We start from the raw sequence: 23,320 nt of genomic DNA on the forward strand, positions 1-23,320 counted from the left end.
ATTGAAAATAACAGTACCTCTTCCAACACACATAATTTATCTCTCTAACTTTTTTTTGTTCTCCTCCTTATTAATCTGTTTTCAGAATAATATGAACAATAAGTGTTTTTAAATTTATTATCCTTATGTATTCATGGATTTGTAAACATTTTATGTTTCAATCCATTGCAGCAATTATCCTTTTTGATATTCAAATCATCCCATCATTGGTTAGTTGGGGGCCCTTCAAATGAGCTCTTGAGCCCTTTTGACATGAGTCCAGTTGACTTTGCTCACTTCTTTGCTTTTCGATACAAGATGTTTCAAAGTCATCTTGCACATTTTCTCCCTAAGACCTGGTGTGAGCTATTTATCCAAGGAATCGTGGTTCCTTTAGAAGACAGGATATTCATAGCCTAAAGCTTCAGAGGAAAGTGCACTGTGCATCCTTATGCTGACAGGATGGTGCACATTCCCTTGGCTTTGTTATAGCCCGATTTTTGCTGCATATGATGTCCTTGTGCCACACCAACTTGTAAATCATTTTGTCCATTTTCCAATGTGTTTAAGAACATATTGACTAAAAATGTCACCATTTGTCTATGATAATATTGCATTTTACTTTCACCCACATCAATAATTCCTTGTTAGCCAACATTCTTAAATAAGTCAAGAGCATAGACAGCTCTCTTCTTTTTAAATCTCTGACAGACTAAAATGATTTACTGATAAAGAATACCTCTAAATTAAAATATTTCTAAAACAATGCCACCTAAATCATCTTATATTTTCCCTTGTCCTGTTATATTTTAGGGAGTGCATTAATTGAGTAGATATAATATCTGACCAACTTCAAAAGGGGCATCATTTGTAGAGGGTCATACATAAATTTTGATACTCTTGATTCCCATTCAGGGGACCAATCATGGGAAAACAAACAAACAAACAAACGTGCTTGCCTATTTCCTTTTATTTGAAAGTCCATGTGTTTTTCATATAACAAAAAGTTATCAATCATTATTTTCTCAACCCAGCTCCACTATCCTTAGAGATAGTGGTTACTTTTCTCAAATACTGGTAATAGGTGGTTTACTTCTCTCTTTATAGTCTATAATACTCTACATCCTATGTGTTTTTTTATGCTATTATATGTAATGTTATTATTGTTCACTTGATAGAATATTGGCAAAACCTGATTCAAGAGCTTTCCTTCTGATAACAGTTTATACTGCTGGTTTTATTGAAAACCAAATGCTAAATTTTTAAATCTGGGAATTGAGTGGTGTTAACTATTAAGGATTGCTTATATAAAGCTGGCAGCTCAAATTTCTTCCATCATTTCCTATGGTTTTTTTAAAAAAATATTTTATTTTGTTTTTGTATTTTTTCTTATCCTCACCCGAGGACATTTTTCCATTTTTTGTTCAGACAGAGTGCGAGGGAGGGAGAGGAAGAGAGAGAGAAACATCGATGTGAAAGGGACACATTGAGTGGCTGCCACCTGCATGACCCAACCAGAGCCGGGGACAAACTGCAACCGAGGTATGTGCCCTTAGCGGGAACCGAACTCAGGTCTCTCTGGACTGCAAGCCAATGCTCTAACCACTGAGCCAAACAGGCAGAGCTAAAAAAATTATTGTATAACATTTATTTAAAGAAGGGTAGAATCTGAAATTACAAAGTGACATGGATTCTTAGAAAAAAAAACAAAAAATTATTTTAGAGACTTTAAATATACATATTAAATAAATATAACAAACTATATCATTAGTTTATATATCCACCAGTATTTGTACAATAAATATAAGAATGATCAATTACTGTCTGGCTGGTATAGCTCAGTGGTTGAGCGTCGACCCATGCACCAGGAGGTTGCCGGTTCAATTTCTGGTCAATGCACATGCCCAGGTTGTGGGCCAAATCCCCAGTGGGAAGCATGCTGGAGGCAGCCAGTTGATGCTCCCTCTCATCAATGTTTCTATCTCTCTTCTTCTCCCTTCCTCTCTATCTAAATTCAATAAAGAAAAAAAATTTAGAAAAACAAAGAACTATCAATTACTATGTAAGATAGATATATTAAATCATATATCATGATACATCAGATAAGGGGTAAATTTCCCAAATATAATACAGTGCTCATTCAACTCAATAAAAGGAAGACAAAGAACCCAATAAAAAAATGGGCAGAGGACCTAAATAGACACCTCTCCAAAAAGGACAAGTGGCCAAGAGACATATGAAAAAAAGCTCAACATCACTAATCATCAGAGAGATGCAAATTAAAACAACTATGAGGTATCACTTCACACCTGCCAGAATGGCTGCCATCAACAAATCATTAAACAAGTGCTGGTGAGGGTGTGGAGAAAAGGGGACTCTAGTACACTGCTGGTGGGAATGCAGACTGGTGCAGCCACTATGGAAAACAATATGGTGTTTCCTCAGAAAACTAAAAATAGATCTGCCATTTGACCCAGTGATCCCACTTCTAGGAATATATCCAAGAAGCCTGAAACACCAGTCAGAAAGCAGCACTATTTACAATTGCTATGATCTGGAAACAGCCCATGGCCATCAATAGATGAGTGGATAAAAAAAAACTGTGGTACATATACAGCATGGAATACTATGCAGCTAGCTGTAAGAAAGAGCGATCTCATATCTTTGAGACAACATGGAGGGACTTGGACAGCATCATTCTAAGTGAAATAAGCCAATCAGAGAAAGACAAATGCCATATAATCTCACTTATTTGTGGAATATAATGAACAAAGTAAGCTGATGAACAAAATAGACTGAGGCATAGAAAAGAGTGTGGTTCACACTGACAAACCTCAGAGGAGGGCGGGGGGGATGGATGAGATAAACCAAAGACTTTGTATGCATATATGCATAAGCAAAGGACATAGACAACAATGCTGGGGAGCGTGGCGGGGGGGGGGGGGGGGGCGGGATGGGGAGGAGGGTGTCTAAGGGGAAAAAAGAAGAAACATCTGTAACAAAAATAAATTTAAAAAATTAAATTTAATATAGACTTACAAATGTGTATATATATATATATATGTATATATATATATATATATATAGTGCCTTGATTATATAATACTCACTATTTTGGTGTTTATTCATAGAATTTGGTCCACATATGTATCTTTTACATAACTGAGCTGTCAGACTTGTGTCTCCAACTGATATAAAAAACATAACAGTGTGTTGGAAAAGTCACTGGCCAAGGAATCAAATGACATATGTAGGAATTTGCTCAAACCACAAAATAACTGGATAATGAGAAATGTTTTCTTCATCTCTCCAAACCTTATATATCTCACCTTGGGAAGGATTTAAATGACATGACCATATCTCACAATTGTTGCTGTTCTGAAGATACATAGGTTTGTTTGTGTGGAAGGACTTTGTTGATTACTTCAATAAGTTGTATAATAAGGTACTAAAATTAATCATATTCCCTTGTCTTATATGTATATTTCATCTAAAAAGACTTGCCTGGAAAACAAGATTGAAATTATTAAAATACTTTATCTGTGTTTAAACTATGGGGATAAGAAATAATAATATAATTTAATTTTGGATGTGGATTTTATATGCTGAATATCTACTTAATTATAATAATGCACATTTTTTCTTGATTCACAAATAGCCCAAAGCCATTTTTCTCAAATGCAAGTGAAATATAATTAAGGGAACAGGGAATAATAATAAAACTGTTTTCAGTTTTTAAAGTTAAAAAGATTCCAGTGAATTCTCTGGATACAAAAATCAAAGTTAAACCAAATTTTAAATATTGTATTTTATAATACATCTGATGGTATTTGTTTAACAACAAAACATGTGATTAAAATGCAGAGCATTTAAAGCTGACAGAGATAATTAAGCATAGAAAATCTAGTAATCAGCTAGTTGCTATTGAATGAATAAAGGATATGAAGAATTTTTAATAAAATCTATGGGAACAGGTTTTATTGCCTAAATGTGAAGAATTATGTCAAGAATTATGAGAAAAAGAGTAGATATTGCATGAAAAGTCTTCAATGTTCAAACAGACATTTTATCATTTATACCAGTTGTGTTGTGAAATTTATACTTAAGTCCATGTTATGTAAATTTTAATGAATATTATTACTCTTACTTCACTGTAGATTATATTTCATTTGTTATAACAAACATTTTTTATTTTTTTAAATTATTTTTTATTTAATTTATTGGGGTAACTTTGGTTAACAGGCGCATTCTTTTATTTATTTTTGTTTGTTTGTTTTTTAAATCCTCACCCGAGGACATTTTTCCATTTTTTGTACAGATAGAGTGGGAGGGAGAGAGAGGGAGAGAAAGAGAGAGAGAGAAACATCGACGTGAAAGGGACACATCGAGTGGCTGCCACCCGCACGACCAACCAGGGCCGAGGATAAACTGCAACCGAAGTACGTGCCCCTAGCGGGAACCGAACCCAGGTCTCTCCGGACTGCAGGCCGACGCTCTAACTGCTGAGCCAAACCGGCCAGGGCCAGGTGCATTCTTTTAAAAGGCACATTCCTCCCAGTTTAACTCTTTCCATATCTCTACTAACTTGTTTATGGAATGGACTATTAAATCAATGTATGTGATCCCAGGCTCACATGGGAGATTATTCATTTTATTCATGTATCATTAACCACTGAATTTTATAAATACCTATTAAGTACCTACTGCAGGTCAATATGGTTTTATACAGGGTGCCGGCATTTACAAATTGTCTCACCACCATACAAGTTACATTATCATAAGAGGAAAGTCAATAAACACATAATCCACTACATGAAAGAGATAATAAAAATCATGGTTAATGATATGAAGAAAAGAAATGCATGGTATGAAAGAAATCAATAGAGACTGACATGGGGTAAGCTATTTTTTGAAAAAGTTGTTTAGAAGACTTCTCAAGAAAGCAAAATAGTAAACAGGGACTGAAAATAAAGAGAAAGAGATGCTCTAGGTGAGCTACGTAAGGTTGTACCAGGTCAGAATGTAAGTCAAGGCAAGCACTTCGTGTTACTTAGCAGCTGTATAACTACTATCGCAAGCACTGTCATCAGTCGTGCAGAATTCAGATCCTGGGTGCCTGCTACCTTTCCACAGGTGCCTGCCACCCTGTGATATTAGCATGTTGCTTCAACAAGCAAAGCCTCAGTTCAACCCTCTGTCTAACACAGCCATACCCTCTTTGCAATATTGCTGAGATGAATGTTACATAAAAAGTGTTTGAAGAAAAACTCAGCAAGCTACCTAGAATACAGAAAGCGAGTTAGAATAAATGTTGGTTGCCAGCATCCAGCATCATAGATGTCAGTAGGCTGAGCCAGATGCAACAGAGTTCCTGGATTTAATTCTCAAGTCATCTGTCTCTCTTATGTAAACATAAGCAATCATTGAGCCTCTTTGTGCCTCAGTTGCCTCACAATAACATGGGTAATTATATAAGCCTCTACTTTAAAGGGTTGTCATAAATAATAGCAATTAAATTGTATTAAATCAGTAGGACAGTGAATAGTTTTCTTCCTATTATTAATTACACTAAAATGTTGTTAGTAGTAGGAGTATAAAAATTACTTCTTTATTTTGACCAAGACTAACAAAACACTTGATACTTTATTTTTTCAGTAGAACTTCTTTTCCCCTTCTTTTCCACTCTGTAAATGGCTCAATCATCTACTAGTTCACAAATCAAAAATCTAAGAATTATATTTGACTTCTCATTATTTTTACCCTCCCTCCATAACAACCAATACATGTGAAGGCAGTATTTAGTCTGTGACTATGTGTATTTTATCTATGTTTTAGGTCTGGTTCTCTAGAAACAAACAATGAGGTGAAAGTTTCCATGCAAGGGATTGGTTAATAAATTGCTTCTAGGTCAGGAAGCTATGGAGAGAGAGGGAAAAAGCAAGACAGGAGGATTATCTAAACAAGGTGTGGCGTTAGTCAAAGTTGCAGCCCCAGCATGATTAGGCAGAGGAGCTCTGGGATGTAAATAACATGTAGGTTTTCAGATTTCTGCACCTGTTACACTGTGGCTCCGGGATTTTGTGGGAGATGACTATGAAGTTGCAGTACTTTAGGTTCCCTCTGCATGTGGCAAAGTGGCTCCGGCAGCCAAAGGCAGGTCTCCAAGGAGAGTTGCAGGTGCAGGCCATTAGAAGAAACAAAAACATACAAAAATTGTAGTGTATGCTCTATGGTGTGTGTGTGTATGTGCGTGCATGTGTGTGTGTGGCCATATTTAAAAATCAAAGGGAACCTGACAGAGTATCGCTGTCCAATTCCAATCATCTCTCTATATACCACTGTCGTCTCTTATTGGACTAGAGCAATAGATTCTAACTGATCCTCCTTCTTAACCAAATCCTTTCCTACCCTCCAACTTATTTTTAACTCTGTAGCCAGACTGATCATTTACAAACATGCCATGTTAAAATTTTTCAACTGCTTTCCAGTTCGCTGAAAATGAATGCAATTTTTTTTATTCTAGCTTTAACACCAATGAGATCCTATTGCCTGCCTAAGTCTCTGGCTCCATCTGATGCAATTTGAGTTTTCTGCTTAAAGGCTTACATTCCATCCAAAGTGGGCATCATAGTTAGAGTAGCTCTAGAAAATAAAGTATGCTCTCTAATTTCTCTGGCAAGGGTGATCAAAACGAATAATAGCCGAACTCCCCCACCCCATCCCCGCAAAATAAAACTCCCAGTGAGAAGAACTCAGGGTCATCAGTGTGCTCAACTAAGGAACCTGTTGCATTTTATCAAAGCGACCTATCAGCTGTCCTTGAGAGTCTCTATGCTTATTTTCCACTGTACCATCACTAAGCAACAGCATGCAGGGCATGTTCTGAGCTAGTGGCCACTAGATGGTACTTTGCCATTACATTTTTTCCTAAGCACTTTTTGACATGGTAGTTTTCTGATATTAATTTCAGAACTTTACATTGCTTGTGGTTAAATGTACCAGTTTTCCATAGTTTACAAAATTGTGAATAGCCGCATAAAGTCCTGAGAAAAGAAAATTCCCATCACCCAAGATTTCACAGTCAAAATCAGCATGTCTTTGATTCCTCTAATTCTTGAATGTGTGGATTTGTGGCCATATATGTGTATTTTGTTAAGTAAGAAGATTTTTGAAACAATAAGTATAGAAAATAGGGTGCATGTGTGCTGGACAGAGCCAATAGCTCTGGACACAGCAAGCTTCAGTATTATATGCCAATCACCATTCTCTGCTCTTCTGTGTTGGAGTGGGAACAACCATTTTTGATGATGATAATGATGATAAAATCTTTAAGGCCCAGCTGGTGTAGCTCAGTGTTTGAGCATCGACTCATGCACCAAGAGGTCGCCAGTTCAGTTTCCGGTCAGGGCACATGCCAAGGTTGTGGGCTCCACCCCCAGTGAGGGGTATGCAGGAGGCGGACAATCAATGTTCTCTTTCATTGATGTTTTTATCTCTGTCTTCCTCTCCCTTTCTCTCTCTTTAAAATCAATAAAGAAAAAAAAGTCATTAATATCTTGAAAATTTGTGTTAGTATGGTGTTAACTTCTTTGCCCATGTTATCTAAAAAATACTGTTTAAGGCTGTGATTCTAAAACTAGTTCTGACACTTATCTCCTGTAAGGTCTTTATCAAATTATGATTTCATAGGTATATGCTGCTGTAAAAATAAGTCCTTGTACTAAAAATGAAAACTGAAATTCAAAATAAAATTAAGGAACCTTGTAAATCAGGTACTAATATTCTCCTTTGATAGAAAGAGCAGTTGAGATCTAGTGATGAGAGTAAATATCCCATACTCTCACAGATAACTAGGGATAAAGGCAAGCTAGGGGCTTATATTTGGCATTTAGACCTTGATAACTGCAATTGAGTTTACAGATGTATGGTCTAGTGTTGAGCATCTGGCCTAAGCCAGGTAAATCCAAATCTATTACCAGGATTTTTCCAACTCCAGTTAAAAAAGCCTATCGGTTGTTTTCTAGATTGGGACATGTTAAATCTCAACTCCATATATTCCCACATTCCATCAGGTTGAAACAGCTTAGTGTTTAAAATAAGAAAGAAAAGAGAGACAGAATCAGAGACAGAGAATAGTACTCAAGTTTCGATTCTAGTTCTCATGAGCAGGAAATGCTCAGTAACTTCTTTGCCCCTCTCATTCTTTCCTTTCCACACGTAATTTGGTTTTATAATCCAACGAATTTTTATTTTGCTTACACAAATTTGAGATGTTTCTATTGCTTACCAAATCATCATCAGCAGCAGCAGCAGCATTGTTATCATCTCATATCTACTAAATTAAATGCCTGACAAATTTAAACCAATGTGCTAATAAATAAAATTAATTCTGATATACCAAAAGAGTTATTGTTTCTACTTCAAGAAGAGTCCACATACTATCTCCACAGAGAGCCATTCTTTCTTTCAAAATTCTGGATCAAATTATCCCATAGGTAAGCTCCACATCTAATTTCACAATACCAATTTTGTGGGCTCCTTTTTCTTATTATAGTAGGAAATAAATATGTGTTATCTTTAATTGTCAGGCAAAATATTTCCACTTAGAGCATATTCAACTCAGTCTCATACATTTGAGTGACTCACTCAACTGATTGTTGGAAAGCAAATAGTTTCCAGTTATAAAGGATCAACGTGGTGATGGTGCAATGGACTGCAAGACACAATCCAAAGTATATTTGGTATCATTTAATCTTCCTTGAGACAACATCTCAATGTATTACAGAAAAACAGGAAGGTGCGGGACAAGGAAGAGGAGAAGAAGGAAGGCAGATTGTACAATTCAATAAAATGTGGGCAGAAACAGTTTTCTTTAAAGTACATAGGTTCATATATATGTACTATACACACACACACACACATATATATATATAGGTTCAATTATACGTACATATTATTTCAATAAAAAGTCCACTTTTATTAGTCCTAAGGCCTCTAGAAATAATCACTATTATCTTTGATGTAATGTAGAGATTAATTTTTTCAAAATATTTTACATTTTAAATTATAAATATATTCACATTTATATGCTGTGATATAACTATATTAAGTCAGCCATTAACTTCCTGTTTAGTATATTAGTGGAATATATGTCTTCCTAACTTAACTACATGAGTTTTTAAAGAGAGTTCACTAATATAACATGAAAAAATAATGTGTATGTGTATATAATGTATAGAAAATGTAAATAACATTTAGAAAAGTTTTACAGTTTACAGGTTATTTGAAAGTGAAACACAACCTAATAAACCATTTTCTCCCCCTACTCCTCAGGGGAAATAGACGGTACATTGAATTTGATATCCTGCTGAAGCCGCAGATAATGAGGACTTACCATTGCCTACCACTATTCATCTGGACCTATATGTTTTATACAGTTGATGCTATCCCATTACAAGGAAAAGCTAACAGTGATTTACCAAGCAAAAGGATGATGAGTTTGACAAAAGATGGTGGTAAAATGCTACACCGCACCAAGCGTGGATGGATGTGGAATCAGTTCTTCTTGTTGGAAGAGTACACAGGTACAGATACACAATATGTAGGCAAGGTAAGAATTATATATGATAATCTAGAAGGTTTATATTTTAAAGCAACTTTTCACATGACTAATGATTATTCAAACAATATTTGACTAATTATGATGTGCAAAAGGTGTGATATTGCATGTTATTTCAGTAAAGTAGGGTAAGGGATGTGATTTGCTTAGGTAGCTAAATGTAGGTCAGTATTCATTGTTGTATGCTATATGTGGACTTGATTCATTATTAATCAGCTAAATATGACTTAATTTTATATGTGTGCATATCTAAAAGATTTAAAAACTATCTCTGAAATTTAATTTAAAGTCATGGGTAAATAACAGTGTGTTATAGGAGGCAATATAAAATGTTATTATACTATACCAAAAATTATAAGATATATTGGTCTCTACTGATGAATAATTTATTATAATTTAGAATAGTATATGTATGAGAAGTGAATAAGCACAAATTCTTCCATAGGCTTCTGTTTTTTAATATCAGTCAAACTAAACTACTTCCTGCCTACAATCCAGACCAAAGGGTTAGAGGCAGAAGGAGAAAGAAAATAAAAGTAGGAAAAAGAAACTATCTTTAGAAATATTTAATAGCATCCTAGTAGAGGATGATGTTGTTCATTATCCTGATGTACACTGTTGATGGTTCTGGTTAGCAGTCAGGAGCAAATGGCAATGAAAAATACACAACCCCTTTGTGTATTCAGTTTTGAGCAAGCAGATCTATTCTCTTACCTTCCCTTTCCTCCACGTCTCAGACTATGACATGATCTTTCCAATGTCGAAAGTTTTCCATTTCTCTATTTTCCCTTACCAATCTCATTCAAACTATTTTATACACCGGGAAATTTCTGTGTTCTCTGTGCATTTTCCCCCTATTTATGCCCACTGATTTCAAATCATGAAAATAAAACATAATAAACAATGATTAATGCAAACATTGCCCATAGATCCTTATTCACATTTCTTGATTCTTGGAATAGGATACTAGAGTTGATCGTAATAGTGCATCGCTCGATTCATTGCACCATCAGACACATGAAGGAAGGAAGGAAGGAAGGAAGGAAGGAAGGAAGGAAGGAAGGAAGGAAGGAAGGAAGGAAGGAAGGAAGGAAAGAAGGAAAATATAAGCAAAAAGCACCTGACACCACAAAAGTTGTTCCTGTTCTTTTAAACCAGCAATATCTGTGAAATTTCCAAAATCTTGACCCAATTCTTTAGTTTTTGTGTGTGACAGTCTATTTTTTCTAATGCAGCTGACTTTATCAAAATCTATTATTTCCACTTCTTTTGAAATCTCTGTCCTCAGGTCCCAAAGGTCACACTCATTTGGCCCAATACAGTTCACCTGACGATTCTTTTCTCTCTTACTCTCCTCAGATTAGCCATGTGGCATCCTCCAGCATCCCCACTTAACATCACTTTCACTCTGTAGTTGATAACTAACATCACGATACTTCAAGTTCAACTGACAAATGTTTGTATCTAAGAACTTGAAATTGCTTTATGATTCTTTTCTAAGGCAGTGTATAAAGGACACATTCAGTTCATGGGGCCTTATATAAAAGGTTTCATCCTGGGAGATTCACCGATACAGAAAAATAACCATAGATAAAAAGAGATACTCGTGATCTTAAGACAATCGAGGCTCCACTACAAGCATTTACTTTTCGCTGTAAACAAAAATACTTCTTTTAAAAATTGAGTGTGTATTCATTAATTGAACACTGTTACTATACTGACATTTTCTTTTTTTTTTACTTCGTAGATTTTATTTTATTTATTTTTATGAAATGTATTGAGGTGGCATTGGTTAATAGGGTCATACATGTTTCAAGTATATATTTCTATAATACGTGGTCTGTATATTACATTCTTTGTCCACCAAGAAATACTACTCTGTCTAAGAAAAGATGAAATACTGAAATTGCGACAACATAGATGGACCTGGAGAATATTATGCCGACATTTTAGAACATACATATGCTTTAGATCTTTCTGTAACATTCTGTTTATTTTTAATTAGTTCTGTAATCTGTCAAAGCCACTAAAAGTATGTATATAGTATTATTTAATTATTTTTCATAAAATGTTATCATTTGTCCTGGAAAATAACCTCTTTTTCTTTTTTTCTTTTTTTAACCTATGGACCAGTTAAGGTGTTCAATTTCTTGTGCCTATTTATCTTTGACAACAGGTCATGAGCCAAAATGAAAAATCCATATATAATAATCAGAATTTTCTCAAATGAGAAGAATTGAATACAATATGTATACCAACTATTTTATATTATTCATGTAAAACAATATGTACATAAAAGAGAGATTTTAATAAAAATAAAAATACTTATAATACTTTGTGGAGAAAAAAACAAAACGTTCTCTGTTTTGTAATAGGGCTTTGTCTTATATATGCCATACACGACATATCTATTTCACCATAAAACTGAACTTCCAACTACTTTTTAGTATTTCTTAAGTTAGTAGTCTATAAATTGTCTCCTAACCTGCTGTCCTGGCATTTGACAGTATTATTAATTAGTATATGCAGAGACCAGCTAGACTCTTACTCTGAACTTGGTTGGACACATGAGTTTTAATGAGGATTTAACTGCTTGAACAATAATGCAGATTGTCCTTTGGATCACACTGCTCTGGTGGCCCTGGGTAAACACCAACCTGTCTTCCTGGTTCTACGATACTGGTCATATTCCATGTGAAGCAAAGGCCTACCATATTTACCATGTATCACCAGGACTGGGAAAAATAGGTAGCTTCTAGTGGGAAGAGATTCTCACAGTTTTTTCTTAGTCTTACAGAAACTAGGTATTCTAGAAAATAAGACCCACATTAATTTATAGGTGATATACAACTGAATCAAGTCAGAAAGATATATAACCCTTGAATGTAAAATATAGGGTTTAATTCTGAATTTAGAGGAAGCAGTTCTAGAACAAATCAAGTAGCAGCAGCAAGATTCAATAAAGCCTAACTGTGCACACACACAAACATGTAACCTACATGGCAAGGTTTAGTCCTGCTTGCACCATTTAATAATTATGCTGAGTTTAGAAATCAGTTAAACTTCAAAAACCCCAGGTTCTTCTTAGGTTAAATTCAATTTTTATTAAGATTTCTTTAACTCCCCATGTCTTATATTATCTATGATTGTGGAGAAGGCTGTGTATATGGGCAGGAGGAGCTAGTAAAAAGGTAATGAAAATCTGCCTGGGGAAAATTCAAGTAGGCAGGATTTCATACGGCATGATAACACACACACACACACACACACACACACACACACACACTCAGACTATCCATTACTGTGAAAGGCCCAGACCCCCATGCTGAGTTATTTTCAATGTCCAGCATGGAAGGTGAGCCTCTGCTGAAAGCTCTTGACCCAATTCACAGAGCACAGTAATTTGTTTTCATTGTCTGTATGAACTGGAGGAGCAAGAAAATGAATCACAATGATATTTTTCTAAGGAAATACTATAGAATGTTTCTTTATGTCATTTCAGACATTTGCAAGACAGGAGAGAAAAAGTCAGCAATGTTGAAATGAAGAATAATTTTCGTTTTTCACAATTATGCCATCTGAAGTTTGGTTGCTCACTTTTGACTGAAATTATCAGATTTTTACCAATGCTGGTTTCCATACTAAGGAAAACTTCTGGTTCTCACAAACAAGATTACAATTGCCATATAGCTTCCCTGTAATTTGAATAGATACATCTAATAGATTACTTAGGAGAAGTAGTAATATCGTTCAAGAGAATAATTAAAATACTTTTTTTTCCTTTTTATTGAATATATTGAGTGACACTGGTTAACAAATTTATATGGGTTTCAGGTGCACATTCCACAACACAAGAAGCATTGCAAAGGCTTCCGCTATTCTGTTAGTGAATCTTCATATGAATTTTATTTTTTGCACTTTATCTAGATTCTGAAGAATCCCTAGTTGTCATAGATTAATAATTAATTGGTCATATGCCTATTATATTGAGAATCAAGCAGAATTTAAGTATTTAATTGTAATATCTGGTTATTAAAACACTGATTGCATGGAGAGATATCAAATTTACAGGAATAGGGTTTATGCTTTTTTTTAAGAAAAACATTAGTATTCACAAAATAATTTTGAAATATCCACTTAATTGGCCAGTACATTTTATTTATTTTTTTAAATTTATTTTTTATTGATTAATTTTTGTTACAGATGATTCTCCTTTTTTCCCCCACTGATTTCCCCCTCCCCCTCCCCTCCCTGCCCCTTCCCCAGATTGTTGTCCATGTCCACTCTTCATGCATACATGCGTATAAGTTCTGTGGTTCATCCCTCCCCCACCTCCCCACTCCTTAGGGGATTGTCAGTCTGTACCCTGCTTCCGCGTCTCTGGGGCTACCCCATTCCTCAAACTGTTATGTTCATTATATTCCACAAATAAGTGAGATCATATGAAATTTGTCTTTCTCTGTTTGGCTTGTTTCACTTAGGATGATACTTTCAAGGTCCCTCCATGTAGTCTCAAAGGATAAGAGATCTTTCTTTCTTACAGCTGCGTAGTACTCCATTGTGTATATGTACCACAGCTTTTTGATCCATTCGTCTACTGATGGACACCTGAGCTGTTTCCAGATCTTAGCGATTGTAAATAGTGCTGCTAGAAAGATGGGGGTACATATATTCTTTCTTATTGGTGTTTTATTGGCCAGTACATTTTAATTCCAAGATCCATATTTAGCACTTATTTTGCTCAGAGCAATCGACATAGTGTCCTGGACCTGCCTATAAGTAGTCACCATCTAAATATATCTTTTTTACAGAGTTAGCTCTAAATTTTTCATAGTTTTAATGAAAACATTTTACCATTCCATAGCTTAAATCATCCTAGAATCCTAGAATGAAAGGGGATTTTAACATTTGTCAGACTCTTGATTAAAATTAGATACAAGTGGTTTAGATGTTAACTAAAACAATAAAAGCACAGGTAGCAACTGCAAAACAAGTAGGAGTCTGGTTTATAATAAATTGTGTAATGAAGCTGTCGGCTAATAAAGCTTTTGCACTTACATATGTTAATGTATGCATTGCTATTCCCCAAAGCATACATAAAATGATGTATTTGGATAGGCAGCTTTTTCTTAGACTTTAGGATATGGTGGTACGATGTATACAGACACAGAAACAAAGCCTCCAACTTTCTGAGGATGTTGGATAAATTTTCATAGTATTATAGTGTTTGTCAGAATCAAAATGAATTACGTTTATAAAGGTTTTATAATGTCATCACTTCTGGCTCAGTACATGTAGCAGCTGCTTTTGATTTAAAAGCATCCTGTCTCCAAAAGTTCTCTTTACAGGTTGGTCGTTTCACACTAGCGACACATGAGGGAAGTATTGAGACTAGGTTCTCAGGACAATGTATAAATGCTAATTTCACACTGACTTCTTTCAAAATCAACTTTTATAATAGAATGCCATCAATTAATTCTTACTGCCAGTACTGTATTATCACATCACTACATGGTATACTAAAGAGTCATTTTATGTGACTTTCTTTACATTCTCAAATATATATTACAGCTCTGGATAGTTGGGCTAAATGGTTAGAGCATTCACTGGTGGATAGAAAGGTCATGGGTTCGATTCCCAGTCAAGGACATGTACCTGGGTTGCGGATACAATCCCCAGCCATGGCCAGGGTTGTTCTGGCTTGTGAGGGAGGCAACCAAACAACGTGTCCCTCTCACATTAATGTTTATCTCTCTCTTTCTCCCCCTCCCTTCCTTCCACTCTATCTAAAAAAAATCAATGGAAAAATATCCTCGGGTGAGGGTTAACAAAAACCAAACAAACAAACAAAAATAAAAAAAACAAAGCAAAACAATTATATATGTATATATAGCTCATACTGTTTCTTAAATTATAGCAATATCTTGGACAAAATGTCTATAGAAAAATTACTCAAAGCTACTTAAGTATAATTCAAAGTATTCAGTACCATTGTACATTACAGCTTCTGTTCTATTCCCATAACTTCATAGACTTAGCTCTAGGCAGAGTGAAACTTTGCTCCTCCATATATTCGACCTCTATTGTGTAGTATTCACAGAACTTTTATGAGAAAATATTATTCCATAATTTCACCTCTTCTCGTTTTAAGTCTAATCTCAAATGCATTCTCTTATATATACTCTATCTGTATTCCCCCAGCTAGAATTCCCCATCAAAATTATATCATCTATCAAAATCTTATTCAGGCCACAATCTTAATTATTCTGGTCGACTAGTTTACCACCTAATAACTGGGACCTTTGAATTTGTGTTGGGTTTCAGTTCTCCAAACTGTTTGGCATCATATATTTTACTCAACATTAATATTCAGCTGCTCTCTCAGAAGACCTGTATTGAGCATTTGTAATCTGGATCCTGAGAGATTGACACTATGAAACACAGAAAGATCAGAGAGATTTAGAAATAAGTATATTTCCTTCTCCTGACACATTTTGCACCAAATCCAATCCCTGTCCTGTATTTCCACTACACTTCAGGGCCCTAATAATAACCACGCCCTTCCCATTTGCTCTATGCCCTCGGACAGCACATACATGAGATTCATTTTCACACCAAAATAATGTCAGTGTCCTTAATACAGATAATTTCAAAGGGATACTAATGATAAAGATAAGATTAAACAAATTCCGACTGAATAAGGAATTGTAACTAGTCCTAGTAACATTTGCATTTAAAAATGTTAAATGTATTTAAAATTCGAGTAAACAGTTTTTTTGTTTTTTGTGGGAATATAAATGTCTGTGAAACTATTCAGAAATATTAGTGTGGTGGAAAATATTAATCAGTATCATTAGCAAATTTTGTGTGAATTTTTTCTGACACCGATGTCAGAGCTTTTGTACTATTTCTAATATTCCAACATTCTCTTCCTCTATTTTCAAAGTTGTAAAACATCAAATCCACCCTTACATATTCATCAGTGTTATACAAAGAAGAAGAAGAAAACTTAAATAGAAGTAGTAGAATCTCCAGGAGAGCACACAGAAAGGGATAGGAAAAACTATTTAAGCACAAGCACCATCAAGAATATCAACACGTTCCATTTTAAAATTTCTTTATCTTGTTCAATTTTTCTTTATTTTATGCAACTGTTAGGTGAATAGTCTATTATCTTTTATGTTTCTGATTAATTGTTGTACTATTATTGTAAAATACTGCCCTTTATGTTTGATAATATTACCTGCTTAGAGTTTACCTTCCCTGATGCAAATATACTCACAATAATACATTTATGATATGTTTTGTGGTGTTTATCTTTTTCCACCCTTTCGCTTTCAGTATTTTGGTGTAATTTTATTTAAAACTCAGCTCTTATCCGGCTGGTGTGGCTCAGGGGTTAAGCATCTGCTCATGCACTAAGAGATTGTAGGTTTGATTCCTGGTCAGGGCACATGCCCAGGTTGTGGACCTGATCCCCAGTGGAGGACATGCAGGAGGCAGCCAATCGATGTTCTCTCTCATCGATATTTCTCTCTCTCTCTCCCTCTCCCTATAAAATCAATAAAGAAAAAAAATTAAAAAAAAACAAAAAAACTAAACTTGCCTGACCTGTGTGGCTCAGGCGACTGAGCAGCGTCCTATGGATTGCGAGGTCCTGGTTTGATTCCTGGTTAGGGCACATGCCCGCGCCGCAAGCTTGATCCCCAGAGGGGAGCATGTGGGGGTAGTCGATTGCTGTTTCTCTCTACATTGATGTTTCTATCTCTTTATCTCTCCCTTCTTCTCTCTCTGAAAAATATCAATAAAAAATATAATAAAAAGAAAAAAAACTCAGCTCTTGTAAACAGCTAAAATTTGATTTTTTTTTTTATCCACTCTGAAAATCCTTAACATGTAATTGAAGAATTAAGTCCAATCATATATAATGCAGTTGTGGATACATTTGGCTATGTCTACTGTTTTCTTGTTTTTATTTACCCCATTGTTCTTTAAGCATTTGTTTCTGTTTTTTGTACATATTTTGGATCAATTCAGTATTTTTGAATTCATGTTCATTATAAGTAATTCTTAACCTATCATAATATAAATTAAAACAACATTATATGATTTAGCATACAATGCAATGATCTTACAATAGTATATTTTCATTTCCTCTGTGGGACTTTATTTTTGTCACAAATTTCCTTCTGTATATACTATAAAATGCATCTTACATTGCTAATATTTATTTTTAAGTATTTCAATATTGATTAAAATTTTTAAATGTACATATTACATTCCATTATATTATTGTACATAATAGCCATTTGAGTCGGTGCAGTTGACTCTTTCTTGTTGCTTCCATGTCCCTTCAGACTAACGACTTCTTTTTGTATTACTTGTAGTGTAAGATCTCTGCTCATTTTTTAACTTTTTGGTTGTTTCTTTTCTCTGATTCCTAGGAGTCTTACTATATAAATGATCAGATTTAAAGTCGGCCACATTAAGATCTAAAGTGCATCCATAGCTTAGGGCTATCTTTTCTGTGATTTCTTCTATTCCTAGATTTCCTCCTCTCAATTTTCAGTCATAATGGTAGCCCTGAGTCCTGATCTCTGTGCACACACACGCACACACACTTGTGCACACAAACTCACTTCTCTTTCTTCTTTTTCTTCCCAGTTCCATTCCTCCCTCCCCATTTTCACCTTCTTTCCCTTCCTCTGTCCCTCCCTCATTCCTTCTACCCTCTCTCTCCTCCTTACTTTAACTCTTTCCATGCTTCATTCTTTGGTCTTTTTGACCTTCTCTCCCTTTTTCTTCCTTCCCTACATCCCTTCTGCCCTTCCTCCTCCTGACATCAGCTCTCACTCCACAGGCACCTCCCTCCACAGTCCTTCCCCTGACCCACCAAGGAAAGCACACACATGCACACACACTCTTTCATACCATATTTCTACTGTATCTTTTCTATGTTCAGATATGTTTAACATGCAGTACTTACATTGTGTTATAATGGCCTATACTATTCAGTACAGTAATATACTGTACAAGTTTTTAACCTGGGAGCAATAGGTTATAGCATAGACATGCAGCAGGCTAGGCCATCTAAATGTGTGTAAGTGCACTCTGTGATGCTCACACAACACAATCATCTAACGATGCATTTCTCAGAAAATATCCCCATTAAGCCATGCTCGACTGTAACATAAATAATGCCTATGGATATAATAATTCTGAACCAACATATAAATTTTTAATGAATATGTGTGTATTTGTATGTGTACAAATGTGTACATGTCACCCACTTGCCTGTTTAAAGATGTACATGTATAACATAATGTATGCACGTCTTAATTGTGCCAATGATATTTTATAATTGTATATACCTATGTTAATATAACCAAGATCGCAATATGGAAAATTGCAGGCATTCAAGAATGTACCCTGTAACTTATGCCTTTTTAATCAGTGCCCTCCCAGAGGTAACCACTTTGTGACTTCAATCTCTTATGAGAAATTGACAGTCCTTGAATTTCATATATATGGGTTTAAATGGTATGCCCGGCTTCTATTTATCAAATTTAAGGAGGATAAATTCATCCATGACATTGTACATAGGATTAATTTTTAATGACAGTGTAGTTTTATATTGTATAGATGTACCACAATAAATTTATCTGTTCTATTGATAGAAGATTGATGTGCTTCTAACTGAAGGCTATTATAAATAAACTGTTATAAGCATTTTTACACATTTTTATGATCACATATGAATTTATTTTCTTTGGGCATATTTCAAGAATAGGGTTATTAAATCATAAAGTGGACATACATCTTTAGTAGATATTAGCTAAAGGGTTTCAAAGAAATTGTACCAATTTACACTCTATCCAGGAATTTTTGAGAATTCCAGTTACTCCATATCCTTACTAATGCTTGCATTGCTATTATTAAAGTATTATCTCATTGTAACTTTAATTTGAATGACCATGAAAATGTTAAAGTTAGGCACATTTTCATTTAAATTGGACATTTGGAGATCTTAATTTTGATTTGAATGTATAGGCATTTGCTCATTTTTTATTGTTATCAATCTTTGTCTTATCACTTTATAAAGGCCTTTACTTACACTGGAGATAGTCATTTAAAAGGTAGAGATATGGAAATTATTCTCTTCCAGTTTCAGGTTACATTTTTACTGCTGTTACTGTGTTTTCTACTGAAGAAAGTTTCTTACTTTTAATTCAGTTCGATTTATCAAGCTCTTCTTTTAAGGTTATTAATTTTGGTACCTATTTAAGAAACATTTTCTTCCCTAGCCAGTGTGGCACAGTTGGTTGGAGCATCTTCCTGTACATCAGAAGGTGGCAGGTTGTATTCTCTGTCAGTAAACATGCCCGGGTTGAGGGTTCCATCCCTGTTCATCTCTGGCTGGATCACCAATGGGAGGCAACTGATGGATAGATGTTTCTCTCTCTCTTAAAGCAATAAAAACATATCTTTGAGTGAGGATTAAAAAAAAAAAAAGTGGGGGGGTGACATTTTCACATTAATATAAGATATTTTGTTTGTTTTTTTCTAGAAACTTCATCATTGTATCCATCAGATTTAGGTCTATAAGCCAATCTGAGTTAATTGTCAGACTAGATGTATGGTAGAGATCAAAGGGTCCATAGAGATCTGGAATTGCTCCAGCATCATTATTTTTAAAAAATCATTTATGTATCTAATTCCAATGGCCTGTCTTTTTAAATTGACCTATCTACTCATGTGTGCGTGTACTTCTAGTCATTTTAATGATTATTTTATTTATCTGTGTGGTAATACCAAGTGACCTTAATTACTGAAGCAAATTGTTTAATTTTTTAAATCTAGTCATTTAAGTTTCCCAATCATCTTCAAGATCACTGTGGCTTTTGAGGTCTTTAGCATTTTCATAAAACTTTTAAACTTAGCTTTTCAATTTCACTAGTCTCAGAAACTGTTTCAGATTAAAAATATTTCAGATTGAAAATGATATGCCTAGTTAAGGAAATATGTGATCCTGAATTGAATCTTGGGTTTAAGTGGTAAATAACCATTACTGGAATAATTGACATATTTGAAAATGGACTGTTTATTTTAATGTTAAATATAATTATAGTGTTAATATTTTGGGTAATTTTATTATAATTATATGCAACACTTTTAAAATTCTAGAGGTATAAATGGATAGTGTGTCTACATATGGGAGAATATAATTTTAGTATATATAATACCTGCAATAATAGATAAGAGAAACATTCACAGACCTACAGAAGTCTATAAAACAATAAGAAACAAATAAACAGGTAAATATATAAATTGGCAAAAAGATTGGATAGGCATTACAAAAAAAATGATATCCAAGTCTCCTGCTGGAAGCATATATATGATAGGGAGCTCAACTCACTAGGAAATGTAGATTTAAACCCTCAAAACCAGAATGATTAAGAATAAAATCCCAAGGGGAGGTGATGATATGCACATTCTGGAACTCTCACAGATCCATTTAAACTACAGATGCTAGAAACATTAAAGAAGACATAAATGGAGAAATACAATATGCTTAGAGAGTGTAAGACTAAATCTAAAGATTAAATGACCTCCCAATTAACAGCCCCATGTATTTCATTTAACTTTAAAAATAATCGAAAAGGTTTGGATGGTCACTCAATTTGTGCAAAGAAGTTCTGTACATCATTCAGCAATTTTACCAATTATCTGTTGTTGTTTTTTAAGTTTTATTTATTTAGTTAGTTAGTTAGTTAGTTAATTACAGATGTTTCTCCCCCCCCCCCACTGATTTCCCCCTCCCCCTCCCTCCCTGCCCTGTCCCCAGCTTTGTTGTACATGTCCATTGGTCATGCACGCATGCATATAAGTTCTGTGGTATATCTCTCACCCCCCCCCACCCTCTTTTCTGGGGATTATCAGTCTGTACCAATTATCAATATGTCACTGAGTTTGCTTTATCACTTTTGGGTTATAAAGATTTTATATTATGGCAGAACTATTTCCATTTAATCATTGTTTCTAGGACTTGCCCCTTCTTGAGCACTATAGAAGACATGGACTAGTTGCATACCCACACTAACTTGGCAAGGATTCAACTCTAATTTCTGTTCCCTGCTGATGAAATCTTTGTTTGGTGTCTTAGCTGTCTTGCTAATGTTATCTGTCTTACTTGGAGTTGTATTTAGTGCACATGAGGTTTAAACATCGACTAAATATTTAGGGATGTTAACAGACACTTGGGAGATCAAATCTCTGTGAATTCATCCTCCCTAAGATTATGTTCTCCAGTTTCTAGCCACTGTGGCAGACCCAAACTCTAACCACTGTCTCCTCTGACTTCTTTCTGCTTGGACTCTAGTTACATATTGTCCCCAACACCACAACCAGGAAGTAGCCTCTATAAGGAGAATAGGCAGCAACTGTTTGAGGTGCAGAATTCAAGTTTGGGATAATAAAAACTCCTAGAGATGGATGGTGGCGATGTTTGTACAACCAAGTGACTATACTTAATGCCACTGAATTTTATACTTAACAATAGTAAAAATGGTAAACTGAATATTATATATGTTTTACCATAATTAAAAAAAAAAACCTGTCCACCATTGGAATGGCATAAACTTCATAATCTTATTACTATATATTTTGACTTCTAGTAATGCCTTACACACATCAGAGTTCAACAATTTTGTTTTGTAAAATAAAGGACTCAACTCTTATAGGAAGAAATGAAGTACTTATTTTCAAAAATGCAATCAATGCAAGAATAAAAGAATGAAAGTTTCCTGCACTTCTATGAATTTCACCCAAAGAAAGTAAAGAAGGAAGGAAAATCCTGGTAATGGTATAGGCCATCAAAAGTTTAGCTAAAGATCATGCCATTTGCACCTCTTCCTCTGTTTTGGTGTGTAGAGTTAACAAACTGTCATCAAACTGTCCAGTGTCGGCTTTATAGGTCTGCATATGTCTTTGTTTTGGCCACAGGTTCATAATTATTCTCTGTGGGTATATTTTTTAATGCAACTGCTTTGTGAGGATAAAAACCCCAATCCCAAAATTGCTTTTAAGAAACACATCAAAATGTGAATATGCAGGTCTCGTGCACCACTCAGCACTGTAGTATTGTAAACCTTGAAAACGTGTCTGAAGTGCTAGGTCAAAATAAGCTCTCTCTCCTCTCCTCCAAGCTACACTTACAATTTTTGTTTCATGTTTCATTTTATTAGGTAGAACTTCCAAGTATTTATATCATAGGTGATAGAGTAAATCCATTTCTTACTTGAAGTCACCTTTAAGGATAGAATCGCTGACATTTTGATGCCCTCTATCATGTCAAGAAATAGAACGGAACTGTGTTTTCTTCCTGGCAAAGAGCTCAAACCTTCGAGTGGAAATCTGCAGTAGCCATTTGTAAACATTTTCTGTTCACTTCTTGTGTGGACCAACACGTCACTGTACAGTCACACTTCGCCTTCCAATCACACATCTCAAGTACCGCGAGGTCAGTCATCGCTGCCCCTTCTTTCCAGTGCAGTTTCGAACACCTGCCCGTACCCGCCCATACACCCATGGCAGGAAGAGGGCAGAGGCCAGGCTCACCGGTTGTCTTTTGAACTACCTCATCTTTTATTTTACTGTATATAATATAACAGTTATGTAAAATAAACATGTCACTATTTTGTTTTTCCTGAATTTTCTAAAAAG

General features: G+C 34.9%; 1 protein-coding gene across 1 annotated transcript in view; it reads left to right on the forward strand.

Annotated features, from left to right (window-relative positions):
* The first annotated feature begins 9,331 nt into the window (after positions 1 to 9,331).
* The window catches only part of CDH9 (cadherin 9), an 81,916-nt gene continuing 67,927 nt past the window's right edge, over positions 9,332 to 23,320 (forward strand). The window contains exon 1 of the mRNA XM_036279430.1: positions 9,332 to 9,589. Coding sequence (XP_036135323.1) covers positions 9,362 to 9,589 — 228 coding nt within the window. The 5' untranslated portion in view covers positions 9,332 to 9,361. The remainder of the gene's footprint in view (positions 9,590 to 23,320) is intronic.

Source organism: Molossus molossus, unplaced genomic scaffold, assembly GCF_014108415.1.
Source record: "Molossus molossus isolate mMolMol1 unplaced genomic scaffold, mMolMol1.p scaffold_m16_p_3, whole genome shotgun sequence".
Taxonomy (NCBI): Eukaryota; Metazoa; Chordata; class Mammalia; order Chiroptera; family Molossidae; genus Molossus; species Molossus molossus.